Here is a 23,265-nt window from a genome sequence, read left to right on the forward strand (position 1 = left end):
TACGATGCAGTAGGAAGAAAGAAGAAATAGAATAGAAAACAATCAAATACGTGGATCAGCCAAAAAAAAAGCTCGCCTCCACGGAGCATGCAAACTTCACTATGAGAAAAAATATTACAAGAGGAGATCTCACTCTCAACCCTCGTACATCCACTTTCTCCCTCACAGAAAGTTTTTCCTCGTAAAAGCTCTCTCTCTAGAAAGACCTCCCTGAACTCCTGAAGTGACTGTTGTTTGCTGTCCAGGAGCCTCCTGCTCCTTCACCTCTCAGTGTCGTATTTCTCTCTTCCTTCACGGGTGTTCTCAGGCTCTCTACGGCAAAAAATTGAGCCACCACCCCTTTTTTCCATGATCAGGGCCTTTTATACGCCTTAAACCTGGGTTAGATTAGGATTAGGAATCCTAATCAGGCTCAAACAATAGCCCAAAAGCCCCTTCAGCCATCGGATCATCACCGCAAGCCTCCCAGAGCCGTCCGATCGTGATTGGTCCACAAAATAGTACCGTGACCATACAAAATATGTGACAAATGACCACGCAGTCCACACACTCGATCGTGGACCATCTGATCCACCATGGATCAGGCAATCGGGCTGCTGACCTCGTCGTGCATGTGCGCATGGGCCGGCCTGCGCCTGCATGCCAGGGCTTGGGCCGCGCTCCCGCACCTAGGCCACACCCCGCACTAGGTCGCGCATTGGCCGTGCCTGGGTCGTGCACCACCATGCACGATCGCGCTGCCGCAGCTTCATCAGCCCACCGGCGGCGGTCCTCTGCCACTCCAGATTCCGTGCCGACTTCAAACGTGCGTATCTCTTCCGTCCGAGCTCCGTTTGGGATGATTTTGGTCTCATTAGACTCCATTTTTCATCACGGACCTCCATGTGGGCTCAATATGGACTGAATCTTAAGGTATCAAATCCTAACAATCTTCATCTCGACTCGATATTCAGTCTCCTCCTAATTCTGAGAGCTTCTGAATCTCCTCACCCCCATATCCTGGGGCAATCGCTTGCTGATCATAGATGGACAAACATGGAAGTCGAGTCAGGCCACTCGATTCCATCTTGTTGCCCAGCTATGCAACCCAAGAGGGAGGGTGAATTGGGTTTCTAAAAATTTTAAGCTTAACTTATGACTTATGAGAAATGTTTGACAAAGCTAAATAAATAGGGAGAGTAGAATTAATTCAAGGCTAATGGCTAAGAGCAAGAATGCAAGAGAATAATGAAGAGTTAAAGAAGAGCAATTAGACACACCACAAACAAAAAGATTTATAGTGGTTCGGTGCCAACCTTGCACCTACATCCACTCTCCAAGCTCCTACTTGAAAATTTCAATCCACTAATCTTGTATTCAATCCGAATACAAACGTCGGAAACTCTGACTCTAGCTATCCCAAGCTAGTCCACTTATTTTTCGGATACAAGCCAACCCTATACACTCCGATTCAAGGTTCGGATCAACCTTCCCTTGTTTTGAAACCCTTCCAAAACACAAACAATAACACAAACAAAGTATAACAATGAATAGCACAAGAAAGCTCCTTTAATGAGCGTATGAGACTTTAAATACTCTTTACTCAAGAAGAAGAAGATCCTTTTTGATTTCCTCAAGGTGGTTGGAGACTAGAATGTGCACTTGAGGAGTTGGTGAGCTTGGATCAAAGACTTCTTGAATGCTTTGAGTGAGCTTTTGCTTAGGGCTGAAAAATTTGCTGGAAATCTCTTTTTCAAAATCTCTCTTCTTGATTCTTGTTTTTTTGATTTCCACCTTTTTATCCCTTTTATAGCTTCAGGAAATAGTGAAAAACATTCTAGGCTGAAATAGAGCCGTTAGACCACAATAAATGAGCATTAAAAGCACTTAAAATGGGTTAAAAACTAGCCGTTGCGAAAAAATTCCGTCACAGAGGTCGACTCATGAGTCGACTCATGCCTGGGGGTCGACTCATGGGTCGACCTCTGTGGAAAATCATCACAGAATCGAACGGGATCCAAGGTTCTGTAAAATTGGCTTAAAACCCGCAGAGGTCGACTCATGAGTCGACTCATGCCTTGGGGGTCGACTCATGGGTCGACTCACAGGTTGTGCCAAGTCTGTGCTGGTCAGGAATTTCAGCGTGCCAGTCATCTCATGTGCCATGAGTCGACTCATGGGTCGACTCATGATTTTCAATCATGCATATCTTTCAAAATACAAATCCAAAATCAATAAAATTTTCACCATTGGATCACAAATCTTTTGTTCTATCATTTGATACTATTAAATTAGGGTTTTGGTAAAATTACAGTTTTGCCCCTGAAGAGCAATAAGTCTTTTTCAAATAAAAATCATTAGTACCCCTTCAATTGCTTTGTAATCATCAAAATCAATCTAAGGAGCAACAATCTCTCCCTTTTTGATGATGACAAAACACTTGAATAAAAGCATTTATATGAATCAATGATCATGAATTTCAAAGAAATGAAATGCATTATAGGTAGTTTGAAGATAAATAGGAATTTTACTACCAACGTATAAGTGCATTTGCTTGAAAAGAAGATTGATTCTTTTGGCATGTGATACATGTGCCCATTTGCATAAATAATTTGCCTATTGCTTAATGATTTAAAAATTTGCTCAATTGATTATGTGATTTTGGTATCAGAGTAGAAAATTTATTTTTGTTATCAGAGCAAGGCAGAATTTACCTTATGATTTCTCATTTGCTCATTTGCTTGTTTTTCAAATTTCTTAAAAATTCGCTCATTCTCATTTGATTATTTAGTTTTAGTATCAGAGCATGTTTAACAATTAAGTATATCAATGCATGTCTAAGAATTAATTTTAAAGCATGTCAAATTTTAAGATGTATCAGAGCATGTCTAATTTTAAAGCATATCAGAGCATGTCAAATTTTAAGATGTATCAAAGCATGTCTAATTTTAAAGCATATCAGAGCATGTCGAAGAAGTAATTTTAAAGGTTGCTCATTTGCTTTGTGCTTAGCAATTCACTCATTTTGTTATCAATCGTATTTTTGATATTTTAATTTCTCCCAATTCACTCATTTTATTTTTAAGTCTTTTATTCATCTCTCTTTTGATACTTTTGCTTAGCAATTCACTCATTGTATTTTTAAGTCATTTAAAAATCTTGCTTTTGATATTTTTCTATCTTGCTTTTGATATTTTTCTTTAATTTCTCCCCTTTTTGACATCATCGAACATTGTTAACTCCCCCTCTTTTTTTTGAATATATTTTCTCTTTAGTATTTCTTCAAACTTCTTATGCTAATCATTAATGTTTACTCCCCCTGAATACGGCAATCATAAAACAAAATATGCCATTGAGTACCATAGATATGAATTAGCAACAAAGAGAAGATATATAATCAAAAGATGATTGATACCATAGTTGTTTCAATACATATTCCATAATATAAAAGTCAACTAGTTAACATCATTACATGGCCCAAAAGACAGATCCTAGAAAGAACAACAGACATGACTAACAACAAGGATCTAGTAGAGCTCATGACTAGATGGATCAGAATCAGATGTATCAGAGATGGGGTGGGGAGATGATAGATCACGACCAAGAGCTCGTCCTCTACCCCGTCTGCCTCTGCCACGAGTGGAGGTGTTGGCACGAGTAGGTGGACGAGATGATCCTGAAGGCTGAGAGGCCATAGACTGGACTGCAAGAGAGAGCCTAATGGAATCAAGAACGTTCAGAGCTCTCGAAACAGACTGAAGCAGTGCAGTGAACTGTGTAGAAGCATGCTCACTAGAGCCTCTGATCTCTCTCCTCAAGAAATCAAATCCACCCTCCAATACACCTCTGAGTCTGCCAGCCTCCGCAGTTAGGTCTGTGACCTCAATAGTGCACTCCTGTGGCTGTGGATGGGCCAGAGCTAATACTTACCCCTGCAAGTCAAATACTCTCCCAGTCAGTCTCAAAATGTAATCCTCGAGCTGCTGAATCCGAACTGACTGATCTGAGATCATCTGAAATACAGTGGAGATATGGGGGATCAAGGTCTGATCAGATGCATCTAATGATGTGGATCCTGGTGCAAACGCAGAAGTGCTCCACTGACGAGAAAGCAAGGAAGCCACACGCTGAGAAATCTGCTCAATCTGATCATCAGCCAATCTGAATTCTGAGGGAGGTGCTCTGCTGTCTGGCTGCTGAACTGGTGTGTGCCTCTTGGTGGACTCTGAAGGGCCAGCCTCTGGATCTAAAATAAACTGGATGTCTGGAGATGCTGCCTGAAGTCATGGAGAGGTGATGAGGGACCTTCTTCCTCAGCTCTGTCCTCAGCTCTCTCTTTTGTACCCTTGATCCAACCACCATCAATCCTAGTGAATCCCATACGGTGCAGAGTGTGTTGGTTGATGGTGTCTGAGTGAGAGAGCCTAGCTGATGCCTCCCCCTCAAAACTGACTCCAAACCTCCTGAATACTAGTGTGAGGGCCATACCAAAATGCAGATGTGCCTTGGATCTATTCAGTGTTTCTCTCATGGCCTCAATCATTAAAGCAGGGAGGTTTAAGGGGGTTTGGGTGATCACATGAAACATTATACATATGTCTCGGCCAGAAAGGAGGTCATGTCTACCACTTCTCGGGAAGAAAAGTTTGTCACTAATTGATGTAGAATTCTCATTTCAATTGACAAGATCTTGTCTTCTAATTTATTTAGACTTCCCGAGTAGGTTCCTCCTAAAATTACATTGATCCGTTCTCCTTCACTGGGAGTTTCATGTTAGAATATCCCTCACAGGGTAAATGTAGAATCTGTCCCAAAATAATAGGATCTAAGCAGATATCAATTCCCTTAACAGTAGAAGTTACTGTTCCATTGCCATAGTGCAGATTCAGATAAAACTCTCTAACCAAGTCTACATATGTAACTTCCTTGAGAGAACAGTAAAATCCCCAACCTTGGTTTTTGATCTTTGACCCAAAGGAGAAACCTTCTTTTTCAAAGAATCTGAAGTCCACATTCTTGCCGATTTCTACCTTTCTGTCAGAGAGAGAGATTTTGCTAGGGCTAAGAGGAGACTGAGAGAGATCTGGTGCAGACGCTGAAGCCAGAATGGGAGCAGAGGAGGTCTGAGAAGCTTGCCTTTTCCTGCGGACGCCTTCTTCCAGCTCACGGACTGATTTCCTTCTTTGAGGGAGTTTCTTTTTGGGGCCATTCTCACCACAAGAGCAAGCAAGGAGACTCGGAAGATCAAATGGGTGAGGAGAAGGAGGGTTATTAGAAGATGAAAGGGATTTTGGCGGAGAGAAATCATAATTTTGAGAAGAACGGTGGAAGCTAGGCACACTCCAACCGCTTCAATCAAGGGAGAAAGATGCGAAAAGCTCCTTTCACAAGGAGTGATTTGAGGTGGAGAGGTGATGGGAGAATGATCTTGGGCTAAATCCTTGGTTTTGGAGAGAACGAAGATGAGGACGATGAGTCTTGGAGGGAGGAAGACGAGGAAGGAGGGGTCGGCTCATGAACGGGCTTTGGTTAAAAAAAAATGAACTCGTGAGATGATGGTCAAAATTTAAGTATGCCATTGGGTCGACCCTAGGGGGTCGACTCATGATTCACAAAATTTAGAAAAAATATGAATAAATTTAAAAAAATTCAAAATTTTGGGAGAAAAATTTTTTCTCAATGACAAGTTGTGAGAATGATAATCTTGAGCTTTTAGGTCCAAGAGAGATGATGAAAATTGAGCTCAAAAAAATTTTGACATCGATTCCTTGGAATTGGAGAAATATTTAGGCAAATGGATCAAGAATTCCTAGATTTCTCCTAATTTCATAGAATCTATCCTCACTAAGGGCCTTTGTAAAGATATCAGCTAATTGATTTTCAGTGCAAACATAGTTAAGAATTATATCTTTGTTTTGAACATGTTCTCTTATAAAATGATGTCTTATTTCAATATGTTTAGACCTTGAATGTTGAATTGGATTTTTAGTAAGGTTTATGGCACTTGTGTTTCACATCTTATGGGTGTTTCATTAAGTTTGATACCAAAGTCTTCGAGTTGTTGCTTAATCCACAAGATTTGAGCACAATAATTCTGGCTGTAATTATTCGGCCTTAGCCGTAGACAGTGCTATCGAATTTTGTTTCTTGCTAAACCAGGAGATTAAGTTAACTCCAAGAAATTGGCAAGTTTCACTAGTGCTTTTTCTGTCTAATCTACATCCAACAAAATCAGCATCTGAATATCCTATTAAGTCAATTAATGAGTCCTTAGAGTACCATAATCCTAGAGTTTGAGTACCATTTAAATATCTAAGGATTCTTTTAACAGCATTCAAGTGAGACTCTTTAGGATTAGATTGAAATCTAGCACACAACAAACACTAAATATGATATCAGGCCTACTTGCAGTTAAATATAATAGAGAGCCAATCATACCTCTATAATATTTTAAGTCTACACATTTACCTTCTTCATCCTTGTCAAGCTTACATGAGGGGCTCATGGGTGTGCCAATTAGTTTGGAGTTCTCCATTCCAAATCTTTTGAGTAATTCCTTGGTGTACTTGCTTTGGGTGATGGAGATTCCTTCCTTTGTTTGTTTGATTCGGAGTCCGAGGAAGAATGTAAGTTCTCCCATCATGCTCATCTCGAACTCTCCCTGCATGAGCTTAGCAAAGTCTTGACAAAGAGATTCATTAGTAGACCCAAAAATAATGTCATCAACATAAATTTGTATAACTAACATATCATTTTGATTTCTTTTAATAAAGAGGGTTGTGTCTACATTACCTCTTGAAAAACTATTATTTAGTAAAAATTTGCTTAGCCTATCATACCAAGCCCTAGGTGCTTGTTTTAATCCATATAGAGCTTTATTTAATTTAAAAACATGATTAGAAAAAGCATGATTTTCAAAACCTGGGAGTTGTTCTACATAGACTTCTTCAGCAATATATCCATTCAAAAATGCACTTTTGACATCCATTTGAAATAATTTAAATTTCATAAAGCAAGCATATGCAAGTAGAAGTCTAATGGCCTCTAATCTAGCAACAGGTGCAAAGGTCTCATCAAAATTAATTTCTTCTTCTTGATTATAACCTTTAGCAACCAATCTTGCTTTATTTCTTATTACATTTTCATGTTCATCTAATTTGTTCCTAAAGACCCATTTTGTGCCAATTATTGAATAATTTTTAGGTCTTGATACTAAAGTCCATACATTATTTCTTTCAAATTGATTAAGTTCTTCTTGCATTGTATTAATCCAATTATAATCATTTTCAGCTTCTTCAATGGTTTTTGGTTCAAGATGAGATACAAAAGCACAATGATTAAATACTTCTCTAAGTGAAGAACGAGTTTTTACCCCATGCATAGGATCACCAATAATTAGCTCCTTAGGGTAATTGTGAACATACCTCCATTCTTGGGTAGGTCATTTGTACCTTGAGGTTGTTCTTGATGTTCTTCACCTCCCTCATCCTGTTTGTCTTCATGTTCCTTATCCTCTTGAATTGTTGAATCTTTCAGAGTGATCTTCTTCATTCCTTCTATAAGAGGATCTGCATCATCAACACCTTCATTCTTCCTTGAAGGAAGATCGCTAGATTCATCAAAGACAACATGTATGGACTCCTCTACTACTAAAGTTCTTTTGTTAAAAACTCTAAAAGCTTTACTAGTGGAGGAGTTACCAAGAAAGATTGCTTCATCTGATTTTGCATCAAATTTTTTAAGTCTTTCTTTACCATTATTTAACATAAAACATCGGCAACCAAAAATATGAAAACAAGCAATATTAGGTTTTCTTTCTTTCCAAAGCTCATAGGGGGTTTTCTTTAAAATTTGTCTAATCAAAGCACGATTTAAAATGTAACATGCTGTGTTGATTGCTTCCGCCCAAAAATATCTTGGAAGGTTGCTTTCACAAAGCATGGTACGGGCCATTTCTTCTAAGGTTCTGTTTTTTCTTTCTACTATCCTATTTTGTTGGGGTGTCCTAGGAGCAGAGAAGTTATGGTCAATTTTTTTTTCATCACAAAAGTTTTTAAAGTCTTGATTTTCAAATTCAGTTCCATGATCGCTTCGAATATTTTGAATTGAAAATCCTTTCTCATTAGTGACTTTTCGATAAAATTTAGTGAAAATATGAAAAGTTCCATCTTTGTGTGCTAAAAAGAAAACCCAAGTAAAACGAGAGTAATCATCTATAATTACAAAACCATATCATTTTCCTCCTAGACTTGTGGTTCTAGTAGGTCCAAATAAGTCCATATGCAAAAGCTCTAAAGGTCTAGAGGTTGAAACAATATTTTTGGATTTAAATGAAACTCTTGTTTGTTTACCTAGTTGGCATGCATCACAAATTCTATCCTTTTCAAAATTCAGTTTTGGCAAACCAAGAACTAATTCTTTCTTAATTAATTTTGAAAGAGAATGCATGCTAATGTGTGCAAGTCTGCGATGCCAAAACCAACTAGTTTCATTAATTTTAGCATTCAAGGATACTAGGCATTGCATGTTTATTTTGGCTAAATCATTTAAATCTACCATATAAACATTACCATGTCTATGTCCAATAAATTTAATGTCATCATTAATAGGACTGGTTACAATGCAAACAGACGATTCAAAAATAACTTTATATCCTTTATCACAAAATTGACTAATGCTTAGTAAATTATGCTTTAAACTATCTACTAACAAAATATTTTCAATATATTTGGAGGGAGTGATACCAATGTTACTATACCGATGATCTTTCCTTTGTCATTGTCTCCAAAGGTGACCATCCCTCCATCCTTAGCATCAAGAGTGATGAATTGAGATTCATCACCGGTCATGTGTCTCGAGCATCCACTGTCAAGATATCATTTCCTGTTTCCTCCTTGGGATGCTAGACACACCTGCAAGCAAAAGTCAAGTTTTTGTTTTAGGTACCCAAGCTTTCTTGGGTCCTTTTTGGTTAGTCATAATGGTTCCTTTTGGAACCCATATTTTCTTTACAGTTGAGTTTGCAGACTTGTTAGAAAAGCAAGTGTATGACTTATGTCCTACTCTACCACATTTGAAGCAAGTAATATTAGAAGACTTGTTACTTAAAGAGTTTACATAAATATTTTTCAGATATTTTTGTTTCTTCAAAGGGTTATAGCCAAGTCCAGCCTTATCATACAACGCTTTTTGATTATCAAGAATCATATTAAGTTTATTTGAACTCAAGGTGAACTTTTCTACTATTGATTTTAGCTTGGCAATTTCATTCTTTAAACTTTGATTTTCTTGAAGCAGGATGGATTTTTCAATTGAAATATTTTCATTTTATTTCAATAAAGATTGATTTTTCAATTTTAGATCTTTGTTCTTCATCCCTAGTTTTTTTAATTCATCAACTAAATCATAGAAAGCTTCATGTAATTCTTCAAATATAAAGTCACTAGGAGTTTCAGAAATTACCTCATTTTCGTGTGCCATAAGGCACAGGTTGGCTTGTTCGGTTGAGTTTTCCTCTTCGGAGCTTGAGTCATCACTCGCATTCCAAGTGGCCATCATGACATTCTTCTTGTACTTCTTGGGACCTTTCTTCAGTTGTGGGCATTCGGATTTGAAGTGTCCCGGCTTCTTGCATTTGTAGCAGATAAGGGGTTGGTCTTTCTCTTTTTTTTTCTCTGTTCTCCTTTTGTGAATGGCCTCTTCCTCATCCCTTGTTTCCTTTTTCTCAAAAATTTCTTGAATCTTCGGATAATGAGTGCCATCTCTTCATCCTGTTCTTCATCTTCAGTGTCATCAGTTTCTTCATCTGGTGGAGCTGTGGATTTGAAGGCAATTGTTCTTTTCTTTTTGACTTCTTCCTCTTGATGTTGCTTCATGCTTAGCTCATGAGTCATCAATGATCCAAGAAGCTCTTCCAAAGGTAGAACGTTCAAGTCCTTAGCTTCTTGGATGGCAGTCACTTTGGCTTCCCAAGTTCTTGGTAAGGACCTGAGAATCTTTCTTACAAGCTCACTGTTAGTATAGGACTTACCAAGACTCTTTAAACCATTAATAATATCAGTAAAGCGAGTAAACATTCCAGTTATAGACTCATCATGCTCCATTTTAAACAATTCATATTTATGCACAAGCATGTTGATTTTAGACTCCTTTACTTGATTGGTTCTCTCATGGGTTACTTCTAACCTATCCCATATTTCTTTAGCAAATGAGCAAGTAGAAATACGATTAAATTCGTTAGCATCAAGAGCATAATAAAGAATATTTATTGCTTTAGCATTTAATTGGGCCATCTTCTTATCAACCTCATCCCATTCTTTCTCGGGTTTGGCTGATTCCTCACCATCTATAATTTTAGTGGGTGTGTGAGGACCGTTCACTATGATACTCCACATATCATAGTCGAGTGCTTGAATGAATATTTTCATCCGAGCTTTCCAATAGGTGTAATTAGACCCATTGAAAAGTGGAGGTCGGTTGGTGGATTGCCCCTCGGTTAGAGAAGTGCCGACATGAGTTGCCATAGATCTTTGGCTCTTTGATTGTTTAGATCAAAGAAGGGTTAGAGCACCGGGCTCTGATACCACTTGTTGCCCAGCTATGCAACCCAAGAGGGGGGGGTAAATTGGGTTTCTAAAAATTTTAAGCTTAACTTATGACTTATGAGAAGTGTTTGATAAAGCTAAATAAATAGGGAGAGTAGAATTAATTCAAGGCTAATAGCAAGAGCAAGAATGCAAGAGAATAATAAAGAGATAAAGAAGAGCAATTAGACACACACCAAACAAAAGGATTTATAGTGGTTCGGTGCCAACCTTGCACCTACATCCACTCCCCAAGCTCCTACTTGGGAATTCCAATCCACTAATCTTGTATTCAACCCGAATACAAATATCGAAAACTCCGACTCTAGCTATCCCAAGCTAGACCACTTATTTTTCGGGTACAAGCCAACCCTATACACTTCGATTCAAGGTTCGGATCAACCTTCCCTTATTTTGGAATCCTTCCAAAACAAAAACAATAACACAAACAAAGTATAACAATGAATAGCACAAGAAAGCTCCTTTAATGAGCGAATATGACTTTAAATACACTTTACTCAAAGAAAAGAAGATCCTTTTTGATTTTCTCAAGGTGGTTGGAGACTAGAATGTGCACTTGAGGAGTTGGTGAGCTTGGATCAAAGGCTTCTTGAATGCTTTGAGTGATCTTCTGCTTAGGGCTGAAAAGTTTGCTTGAAATTCCTTTTTCAAAATCTCTCTTCTTGAATGCTCTCTATTTTCTTCTTGTTGATTTCCACGTTTTTGTCCCTTTTATAGCTTTAAGAAATAGTGGAAAACATTCTAGGCTGAAAAAGAGCCGTTAGACTGCATTAAATGAGCATTAAAAGTATTTAAAACGGGTTAAAAACTAGCCGTTGCGGAAAAATCCCATCACAGGGGTCGACTCATGAGTCGACTCATGCCTGGGGGTCGACTCATGGGTCGACCTCTGTGGAAAAATATCACAGAATCGAACGGGATCCGAGGTTCTGTAAAACTGGCAAAAAGACCCGCAGAGGTCGACTCATGAGTCAACTCATGCCTTGGGGGTCGACTCATGGGTCGACTCATAGGGTGTGCCAAGTCTGTGTCGGCCAGGAATTTCAGCGTGCCAGTCATCTCATGTGCCATGAGTCGACTCATGGGTCGACTCATGATTTTCAATCATGCATATCTTTCAAAATACAAGTCCAAAATCAATAAAATTTTCACCATTGGATCACAAATTTTTTGTTCTATCATTTGATACTATCAAATCAGGGTTTTGATAAAATTATAATTTTGCCCCTAAAGAGCAATAAGACTTTTTCAAGTGAGAAATATTAGTACCCCTTCAACTGCTTTGTAATCATCAAAATCAATCTAAGAAGCAACAATTGGAGACATACCAACAGTTGTTCATAATTAAAATATCCAGTTAATTATTTACTGTTGTACATTACTATTGCCTTAGGAATGGTATACAATATCCACTATCAATGGTGAAGTGAAAAGACATGGGAAGAGAGGAGAGAATATCTATATGAAAAGATAGATATGGTCATGCTATTTTGCTGTCGATGTGACCTCTAATTCTATTTTATATAGATTTTTAAATCCATGACCCGATCCGATCCGAATTAAATCCGAATCGGACCCGCATTTCATAGATTGGGATTGGGTTATATATGGACCCGACCCGAATGATCCAATGGGTCAATAAATTCAGTCATGGACCCGACCCGACCTGACCCAATTTTTTATTGGGATGGGTATGGATCCAATATCAAGACCCGATCAAGAAATCGGATTGGGTCGGGATCACTCAAGATCCGATTCGATCTGACCCATTTGCAGGCTTAGTCGTACCTAATCGATTTTGCCAACTGTATATGAGATCGTGGCCAGCTAGGATTTAGTTGTGGAGGATGATGGCAGTCGATGGCGGGACGACCCTTGCCACTAACTTAGTAGTTTACCTTGGTGAACAATTGGAGTGAAGTAAAGGAGACCAGCAATTCTACCTCGATAAACGACTGAGGTGAAAGAAGGATAGAATAAAATAGGCTACTGTCAGTTGAGATACCAATTGTCTCGATCATGCAAGGCATCATGATTCAAACAGATCAGCAGTGTCCCACAAGAGTACAATAGAGCATAGATGGTTTAATAGAGATCAAGGTTGATCAGATCAGCAGTATCCCATAAGAGTTAAAGTAGAGATCGATACATCGATTGACAAAGTAGTTCGAAAATTTTTTATTAAAATCAAATCAGATTTAAAGCAATACGTCGAGTTTATTGATTTCATAAATCATGTAGAGAGAGAATATCAGAGGCAATTAATAATATAGAATAAGGCTAATCAAGCAATACTGCTTGACAATCCGATGGATCTAATTAAGATAATTTAATCAAATTATGGTTGAAATTATTTATAAATAGTTCAATGAAATTATAGGTGGTCAAATCTAATAGTATCCGGATAAATCTAAGGTGGAAGCTGGCATATTATTTGACAATTGCGAATTAGAATCGTTGAAAGAAATTTTTATTGAATCAATGATACAGATAGAATTATATGAAGAGTAAAAAATAGTCTAGAAAAAAAAGATTTTAGGGAGAGAAAATAGTAAGAGAAAATAAAATTTTTAGAAAAAAATAATGAGAGAAATAATTTCAAAGAGAGAAGAAGGGAGGAGAGAGAAAAAAAAAAGAGAAATTCTCTCCTCCTCCTCCTCCTCCTCCTCCTCCTCCTCTTCTTCTTCTTCTTCTTCTTCTTCTTCTTCTTCTTCTTCTTCTGGCACAGAGGACTTGCGTCCTCTTATTCCTTCTTGTTCTTTAACAGAACACGAGAACTCTTGTTCTCCGTTCCTTCATCGGACTAAGGACATCCCGCCGGCCATGGCTATGGCCGATGGTGGCTGAGGCCATGGCGACACCACCGGAGCCCCTTTCCGGCGAATGGCGACAGCGTATGGCACCGAAAACAGCGGGAAAAAAAATCAGAAAACAGGACATTCAATTTTTCAATCAAACCTGACATTTATTCGACCAAAATTCTTGATTTCAAGACTTAGAAAGATGGGAATAAGGATCAATTAGAGAATCAGTGGGTTCTTAGCTTTATTTCGATGATTGGTGATCCCGATTTCTGGCAACACAATGAACGGAAACGATGGTTTTCTGAGAGGAGAAACATGATGGGATTGATCAACTTTGAGGAACAAAGATCAGAGGTGAAGATAAGAAAATCCCGGATTTGCTTTAAATAAAGGAAGAATCGAAGTCTGAAGAGCTTTCACCGTTTGATTTCTTATGAAAATTGGAGTTGATGTAAGGAATCCAGGAGAGGGAGGGATTCTTCTTCACGGCAATTTTCCAGCTTCCAGCACGTGCTCTGCACATGCCGGCCTTTTTTCTCTTATTTTTTTCCTTTTTTTTAGCTGGTTCCTGCTTTAAGAACAGTGCCATATTTTGGATTGGGATATCATAGTATCATAAAGATACAACTCTCTTGGAGCATTTTGAAACAAATGGGAAAAGGACCTTTTAGGATGCATGACATATCTATGGATGACAGATAATAACTCGTTATGCAAGAGATTTAGTAGTTTTAGCATTGTAGCTTGCTTAGTTGTGATGGAATTTTACCCATGAAGTCATTTTGGATCATCCATTCATCTCTAATCTAATCAATTTTGCAAGATTCAATCTCTAATAGGCCTGGTCTAATATATCAAATTCAATTACTATAATTCTGATGGACGACTTCAACATACTCTAAACAATTAGCACTAAAAAATACCAACTATTCAAAAAAATCATGCCAAAAATTTTGCCTTAATTCAATTTAAATTGTTTTATTTGATCCAAATAGTACCCTATCCTCGTGATTTGAGTCAAGTCAAAGCCTTGATCCGTACACCTGATGCATTTAAAGCTCGGGTTATAGAATTTGCACCCATAGCCAATCCTTACTAGAAAATTTCTGAACCTAAACTCATTTCAAATAGGTCAATTTTTCAGCCCTACATGGTTTATTGATGCTGGCAAATACGCCATTCTAAATTCATATGACATAAGGTAACGGTGTATTTTTTTTCTCAGAGAATTGTTTCCTTGGCAATGATCCATACGGCACCACTCATCATCATATTCAACATTTAGATACATGTATCCAAAACTTGAGATGCCTTCAAAATTTGTTACCTATCCACCTGCTGATTACTAAAGAACGGTTTCTAAATAACATAACAAAAGGTTGCACCAAAATAAAAATAACATAACAAAAAGCACTTTTATGGTTGTATGTTAGATATTCGAATTATGGTGAATTATAAAGATTCATCAGCCTGGATGATTTACCGTCTATTCTCATAGAGGGATTCACTAAACTTGCAGTACCTAGCTAAATATATTAAAACCATCTGTGTATGTGCACACATGCTGCATGTGTGCACTTGTATTACTGTATACTATTTTACAGTCAACAGGTTTGAGGCTTGAATTGTGGATTTTAACCTGACTCCTTCAAAAGTAACTAAATACTTTAAGATGATAATCCACTTCATTGATCATTATCTAAAACACTAAGCTGTTTATAAATTAAAAAAAAAGGTATATTCTGAATGCTTCATAACCATGTTCCAGGTGGACACTATATAGATGCTATAAATAGTATTAACATGGTAAAATGCATGAAAGGGCCATATACACCCACATGCAAAGAAACCATGCTTCAAAAAATCCATGACGCTGGACCGTGCAAAGAAAAGGGTAAGATGCCATATATCGACCGGTGTTGAAAAAACTTTTCATTTTCACATGTAAGACAAAACATAAAATTACATATGGCAAACAGAGATTGAAAACTTACTACATTGAAGAATTTAGCATAGACGGTAAGTACAAAATAACAAGATAAAAGATAAAAAATGAGAACATTATCAGAAAAGCAAGAAATATTCTTAAAATAAATAAACGGAAACATCAATAAATCACTAAAAGATATAAAATAGAAATATCAACAGAAAAGCAAGAAAGATTCATAAATAAATCATAATAGGATGCTGTCATACCACCAAGCACTTTAAAATCATAAGTACAGTAATTATTGCTATACATGTATGGCCATTTAAATTAATAGAATGGTATTGACTTAAATACAATTAATATTGATTTGTTTAAAGTTTGAATTGGTTCGCATTGTAGCAGTTGATTCATCTCATAGAAATTCCAAGTCACCAGCCAAGTCTCGAATCCTAGGCCTCTTCTATGCAGTTATAGATTCTGACTAATTGATATAATGCTAGCTAGCCATAGAAATATAGGTTAATAGCTGAATTGTGTTTCGGTGATTTGATGAAAAAAGCGGACCATCCAAAGCATTGTAATTAAAAAAATATTAATTTAAAAGTTAATTGAGTAAGAGTGAGTCTTGGCATAATGGTAAGGTAGCTATATCGTAATCTAGGTGCGTTATATGTCCAAAATATGGGAAAAGCCGCACTGCATGTAAGAGTAAGATTAAGTATATTTAGCCCTTGCAAACTCCATAATCGTAGGAGTCTTGTACATTGAGTCATCTTTTGCAAATTTAAATAAATATAGAGCATAGATTGATGTGCAGAACTGAAATGTAACATATGTCAAAGACTTTGCACCTTTTGATATTCCATATTTATAATGCTATATGGCACTCTTTTCCTGCATAAGAAACATTTTCTGTTAAGACACTACAAAGTTTTTTCCGATATTCATGGACTAATACTCTTCTTTCCTTCACACGCTATCATGCAAGCAGATGATTGGAACAGTTTTAAAAGTTTAAAACTTTTATCAGATATACTTTCGATTATATTGAGATATATTTTCAACTAATTTAATTTTTGCTGCCATTTCAATGCGTAAAATATGAGTGTAAGAAGAGTATAGTTAACCAATTTCTATTTTTTTGAAACAAGAGGCGTTCCACTTATTGCTGTTTAAGTGTGCCATTCAAACATAAGGGTAGATTTATCCAGCATCTCGGGTTGATAATAACGAACTAGGATCATCTATTGTGCCTCTTTTGCACTATAATGAACGTGCATCTTTGGATAACTACTACAACGTACGTCTATTTCAAAAATGGACGGCTATGGCTCATATTCATGCCCAGCTTATTTGATAATGAATGTTAGCCATGTGTTTCAATGATGGATGACATGGGGGCTGATTCACAACCCTCTTTGGTGTAGAATATGCACAACAGAGAGTCTGGACTTGACAATATTTAGGATAAAGTTTGAGACTTAGATATTTATAAGGGACAATAACGTTGTCGCTTTAATCCCCTATCTATCTCTATCATGGTTTGTTGTATGACGAGTGGCCGAGCTTGGATTCTTTAATTTCTAGGATGCTCATTTTCTTCCCCATGATGTGTATTTTAAAGGTTAAATAACTTCCACCGTTCATTGTAACTTGAGGATGAAATGCTGTCCCTTCTTTTTGACTTTTAATGATGCATCGATTTTTATGAGGTACTCAAATGAGAGAGGGACATGAGTGGGAGAAATTATATTCTACATCATGTGTGCCACGTGGTGCTACAGTACGCCAATCATCGAGGATTTTTATAAGCTGACAACAACCACTAATCGATGAGTTTGAGGTCCAAAGCACTGGTGGAGACTAGGTAGAGAGTTTAAAAAAGAGCATGACATGCGGTCACACATGGAGTTTCCGTAAAAAATTTTTTTTCTTTTTTTTTTCCCTCCTTTTGATACAAGGGGAGGGGTTGACCACCTATCTATTATTAATTAGAAGAAAGCGAACAATACTAACCGCCAACCCCCATTCAGCTTGAAACATTTAAAGCTTCACAAAAATTTCTATCACCCGTCCCTCACGGCACGTAGACATGCAGGGGATTGTGCCACTAGATGGTAGCTATAAAAGGCCTCAAACTCTCTAGGTCTCAACAACCAAAAGAACTTTAAAAAACCTTAGGCCTATCTCAACTTCAGCTATGGAATCTGTGTCACCTCCAAAATTCCTCTCCTCCCTTCTTCTGTTTCTAATCCTTTCTTTTCTTCTTGTCTTGGCATCAGCTTCACTTGCATCCCAAGGAAGGGCCCTCCTCCAGTGGAAAGCCAGCCTCCAAAGCCAAGGATCACTTGAATCTTGGAACCTCGACACCAGTCCATGCAACTGGACTGGAATCACATGCAACATCACACGTCGAGGCCGACGTGTGATCAGGGAGATAAATCTATCCCAAATGGGTCTGGCAGGAACGCTGAATGCTCTCAATCTCTCCTCCCTGTCATCACTCATCAGTCTCAACCTCACATCCAACAAGCTCTATGGAAGCATCCCTCCCACCATAGCTGCTCTTTCCAAGCTCACCTCCCTTGATCTCTGCACTAATAACTTCTCCGGAATAATTCCACTACAGATCGGCTCGCTGACAAAGCTCAACTCCTTGAATCTTAGTGAAAATCAGATAAGTGGTTCCATCCCTCTTTGGCTAAGTAATATGACAAGGCTTAACTTTTTATACCTATACCAAAATAACCTTTCAGGTACCATCCCTGAGGAATTAGGAAGACTGGTGAATTTGTTGGATTTGAGAATCTCATACAATCAGCTGACGGGTTCCATCCCCACCAGTTTAGAAAGTTTAACCAAGCTTGAAATTTTGTACCTTTGTGAAAATCAGATCTCTGGATCAATTCCTCATGAAATACAGAATTTGGTAAGCTTGAGAGATTTGCAAATCTGTACTAACCTTTTAGATGGTTCAATCCCTGCTGGTATAGGAAATTTAACCAAGCTTGAAACCTTGTACCTTTTTAAAAATCAGATCTCTGGACAAATTCCTCATGAAATACAAAATCTGGTAAACTTGAGAGATTTGGAAATCAATACCAACCTTTTAGATGGTTCAATCCCTGCTGGTATAGGAAATTTAACCAAGCTTGAAACTTTGTACCTTTTTAAAAATCAGATCTCTGGACAAATTCCTCATGAAATACAAAATCTGGTAAACTTGAGAGATTTGAAAATCAATACCAACCTTTTAGATGGTTCAATCCCTGCTGGTATAGGAAATTTAACCAAGCTTAATATTATGTTCCTTTGGGATAATCATCTCTCTGGTTCCATTCCTCGTGAAACAAGAAATCTAGTGAGCTTGACAAAATTGGACATGAGCACCAACCATTTAGATGGCTCAATCCCTGCTAGTATAGGAAATTTAACCAAGCTTGAAATCTTATACCTTTTTGAAAATCAGATCTCTGAACCAATTCCTCATGAAATACAAAATCTGGTAAGCTTGAGAGATTTAGAAATCAGTAACAATCTTTTAGATGGTTCAATCCCCGCTGGTATAAAAATTTAACCAAGCTTGAAATCTTGTACCTTTTTAAAAATCAGATCTCTGGACCAATTCCTCATGAAATACAAAATCTGGTAAGCTTGAGAGATTTGGAAATCAATACCAACCTTTTAGATGGTTCAATCCCTACTGGTATAGGAAATTTAACAAAGCTTGAAATCCTGTACCTTTTTGAAAATCAGATCTCTGGACCAATTCCTCATGAAATACAAAATCTGGCAAGCTTGAGAGATTTGGAAATCTACACCAGCCTTTTAGATGGTCCAATCCCTGTTGGTCTAGGAAATTTAACCAAGCTTAACATTATGTTCCTTTGGAATAATCATCTCTCTGGTTCCATTCCTCATGAAACAGGAAATCTAGTGAGCTTGACAAAATTGGACATAAGTGCCAACCATTTCGATGGTTCAATCCCTGCTAGTATAGGAAATTTAACCAAGGTTGAACTTTTACACCTTTTTGAAAATCAGATCTCTGGACTAATTCCTAATGAAATACAAAATATGGTAAGCTTGAAAGATTTGGAAATCTATACCAACCTTTTAAGTGGTTCAATCCCTGCTGGTATAGAAAATTTAACAAAGCTTGAAATCTTGTACCTTTTTGAAAATCAGATCTCTGGATCAATTCCTCATAAAATACAAAATCTAGTAAGGTTGAGAGATTTGGAGATCAATACCAATCTTTTACATGGTCCAATCCCTGCTGGTATAGGAAATTTAACCAAGCTTAAAATCTTGCAGCTTCATGAAAATCATATCTCTGGCTCAATCCCTCCATCTTTTGGAAGCTTAACCAATCTTACTGATCTGCCCTTATTTGACAATCGACTATCTGGCTCTTTGCCTCAGGAATTTAACAATATTACAAATTTGAAACTCCTCGACTTGACAAACAATAATTTTTCTGGCCATTTACCCCATGACATATGCAAAGGAGGAGTTCTAGCTCATCTCACTTTGAACAATAACCATTTTGGAGGTCCAATTCCCAAAAGCTTGAAACACTGTACAAGCCTAAGTAGAGTCCGACTTGAGCATAACCAACTATCCGGGGATATATCTGAAAATCTTGGGTGTATCCACATTTATGGTATATAAATTTAAGCTTCAACAAATTGTTTGGTAAGCTCTCATCAAATTGGGGAGGATGTCATAATTTATCATTTTTAGGAATCTCCAACAACAAAGTTACAGGAAACATACCACCAGAACTTGGAAAGTTAACTCAACTGCAAGTACTTGATCTTCCTCAAACAATCTGTTAGGAGAGATTCCAAAGGATTTGAGCAAGTTGACTCATCTATATAACTTGACTTTGAGCAACAATCAACTTGTTGGAGAGGTATATCCAGAATTTGGAGAACTACTTAGTTTGGAGATTCTTGATCTATCAGCAAATCGACTAAAAGGAAGGGTACCAGAACAATTAGGTAACTGCACGAAACTTCGCGTGCTGAAGCTTGGAAACAATCATTTAAATGGAAGTATTCCCTTTCAAATTGGAAATCTAGTAAGCCTGGATGACTTCCTAGATCTAAGCCACAACTCATTTACTGGAGAGATACCATCACAATTTGGCAAACTAGATAAGCTACAAGATCTGAATCTATCACACAATGAGTTGACTGGTCATGTTCCACCTTCTTTGAGTTATATGATAAGCTTGTTATCTATAGACTTATCATACAATAATTAGAAGGTCCGCTGCCCAACAGCAAAATTTTCCAGAATGCTTCGTTAGAGTGGTTTATCCACAATAAGGGCTTGTGTGGTGTAGTGAAGGGTTTGCCTTCATGTGGCTCATTTACAACAAGCAAAGATGATTCAAATAAGCACCACAAACTTCTCTTGTTGATCATTGTTTCTAGTCTGGGAAGCTTATTTCTCTTATTTCTATTTGTCATATGTGCTTTGCTAATTCTGATAAGGAAGGAACATACAAGACATGCTGCAAGTATTGAAGGTGGTGAATACTCTATTTGGAACTTCAGTGGAGTCGACGCATACAAAAGCATCATCGAAGCAACTGAGGATTTTGATGACAAATACTGCATTGGCACGGGAGCATATTCGGGTGTTTACAAAGCACTGCTGCCAAGCGGTGAGTTTGTAGCTGTGAAAAAATTTCATCCATCAGGAATTGAAAACTCACCAAGCATGCAAACTTTTTGGATTGAAATACAAGCACTAACCCAGATCCGACATCGGAATATTGTGAAGCTTTATGGTTTTGGCTCCAATGCACAGAGTAAGTTTCTTATTTATGAATACATGGAGAGAGGAAGTTTGGCAAATATTCTCCGAAGTGAATGTGCCCTTGAATTGGACTGGCCTAAGAGAGTGGATGTTGTAAAACATATTGCTTATGGTCTGTCATACATGCACCATGATTGCACTCCACCATTAGTACACCGAGACATAACAAGTAATAATATTCTACTTGATTCAGAATACAAGGCTTGTATATCGGACTTTGGTATTGCAAGACTTTTAAAGCCTGATTCATCTAATTGGAGTATGCTTGCAGGCACACGAGGATATTTGGCACCAGGTATGTTGCAATTCTATATTTGTGATGTAAGAACAATGCCTTATAAATTTATTTATATTTTTTATTTTATTGTTCAAGAAATGTTAAGAGCATCTTTAGGTTTATCTCTATATTATGCGCTATGAGATAAACACATAATCTCTTCCTATGTCCATGTATTTCATCTTTCTAAAAAAGATACAAACGTATATAATCCCAGCTCTCCAAAAAAAAATAATAAAAAGGTAACATAGCAATGACCATAGTAGCTCATCAGCCATGCATTAGACACTTCATGCTCATCAAAGAAACACAATTATTTTTCTGAAAAAGATTTTTTTTTTTTTTTGCTTGTTCTTACTGGGATTAGTTAATTACATGTTATTCTCTAGGAGTCACATTCATATGATCAAGTGGATATGAAGATATGGTTATTTAACTTTTAATACTATTAAAATTTCAAAGCTATAATTTCTATTATAGTATGTAACATATGGTAAATTATTGATTATATGCTGACTTGCTTTTGTAAGGGATAGACGCAATTGAAAATGCTCTAAACTTTTTGTATTAACTCAGATATCTTATGTTGCAGTTATAAATAGACTATAGAGCTAATTAAATCGTCGAAACTAGTTCTATTTGAAGTGGTTGATGATAAAAATTTGATTTTAATTTTTTTTATTTGTTACAGAGCTTGCATATACAATGAGGGTTACTGAAAATGCGATGTATATAGTTTTGGAGTCATAACACTAGAGATTGTAATGGGCAAGCATCCGAGCGAAGTCATTTCTACTTTATCTTCTCCAATCGATAAAAACTATTCTTGAAAGATATATTAGACCCACGACTATTACCTCCTACAACTGAAGTTGCAGATGAGTTAGTTGCAGTAATAATGATAGCATTTCAATGTTTGGATAACAATCCGCATTCTCGTCCGACAATGCAAAATATATCTCAATGGCTATCTACTACAGAGGCACGGCCAAACTCCCAACCTTTGGACATGATTAAGTTATGCCACCTAATCCATGTCAAGGTACGGTGAAAATAAATATTTTGCCAAAAGTAGCCATCATTTAATATACAATTTATCTTCATTTTTTGGTTCAAGAGAGTCAGCAAACCTTAATTTCTCTTATTTATGTGTTGTACAGATAAGTGTTTTATGCAATATATTCATATCAACCAACAGATAGATTTCTTCATGCTTTTATTATTAGAAATTGTAAGGTTATCTTGATTGAGATATCGCAGAAATTAATTTGCTTATTGACTCGTCAATCTGGCACAATAAGCACCTGCCCACCACGGAGAGATATATTTGTAAGCAGGCACTCACATCAACCAAGAAAATATGAGAACTGGCATTTTTGTGTCAGGAATTTCGGAAAAAAAAAATACAGAGGACCATTTCATTTAGGTCTCTTGTTGTTTATTTTGGACTTGGGCCGGATTCTTGTTTATTCTGCTTGGATCATAATTTATTCATAGGCCGGCATTGATATGGTATCTTGGGCTTGGACATCCCATCTCCGCTTCGTCTGCGCCTTTTCCTTTCTTTTTTAGCTTTATCTTTTCTTGACCGCGATTTGTACTTCATTTTATTTATCAAGAAAATATTATAATACATTTTATTAATTTGCTTAAAAAATATAATAATATTTATAATGTAGAATTTGAAGTTTGAGATTCAACAATATAGTCACACGTGACAACCATTACTTAGAAGGTAGCATTCCCACTATATTTCTTTAATGAAACATAAAAAGAATGAAAAAAAAGCAACATAGAACGGAAGTTGTATTACTCAAGTAATTATACAAAATTTTTTAT

The 23,265-nt window shown here is 37.0% G+C and overlaps 1 protein-coding gene across 1 annotated transcript in view; it reads left to right on the forward strand.

Moving 5' to 3' along the window:
* Positions 1-17,462: 17,462 nt before the first annotated feature.
* The window catches only part of LOC105036076 (uncharacterized), an 85,206-nt gene continuing 79,403 nt past the window's right edge, over positions 17,463-23,265 (forward strand). The window contains 6 exon segments of the mRNA XM_073246195.1: positions 17,463-18,883; positions 18,886-19,965; positions 19,968-20,135; positions 20,138-20,581; positions 20,584-21,318; positions 21,421-21,444. Coding sequence (XP_073102296.1) covers positions 17,518-18,883; positions 18,886-19,965; positions 19,968-20,135; positions 20,138-20,581; positions 20,584-21,318; positions 21,421-21,444 — 3,817 coding nt within the window. The 5' untranslated portion in view covers positions 17,463-17,517.

This window comes from Elaeis guineensis, chromosome 11 (assembly GCF_000442705.2).
Source record: "Elaeis guineensis isolate ETL-2024a chromosome 11, EG11, whole genome shotgun sequence".
Taxonomy (NCBI): Eukaryota; Viridiplantae; Streptophyta; class Magnoliopsida; order Arecales; family Arecaceae; genus Elaeis; species Elaeis guineensis.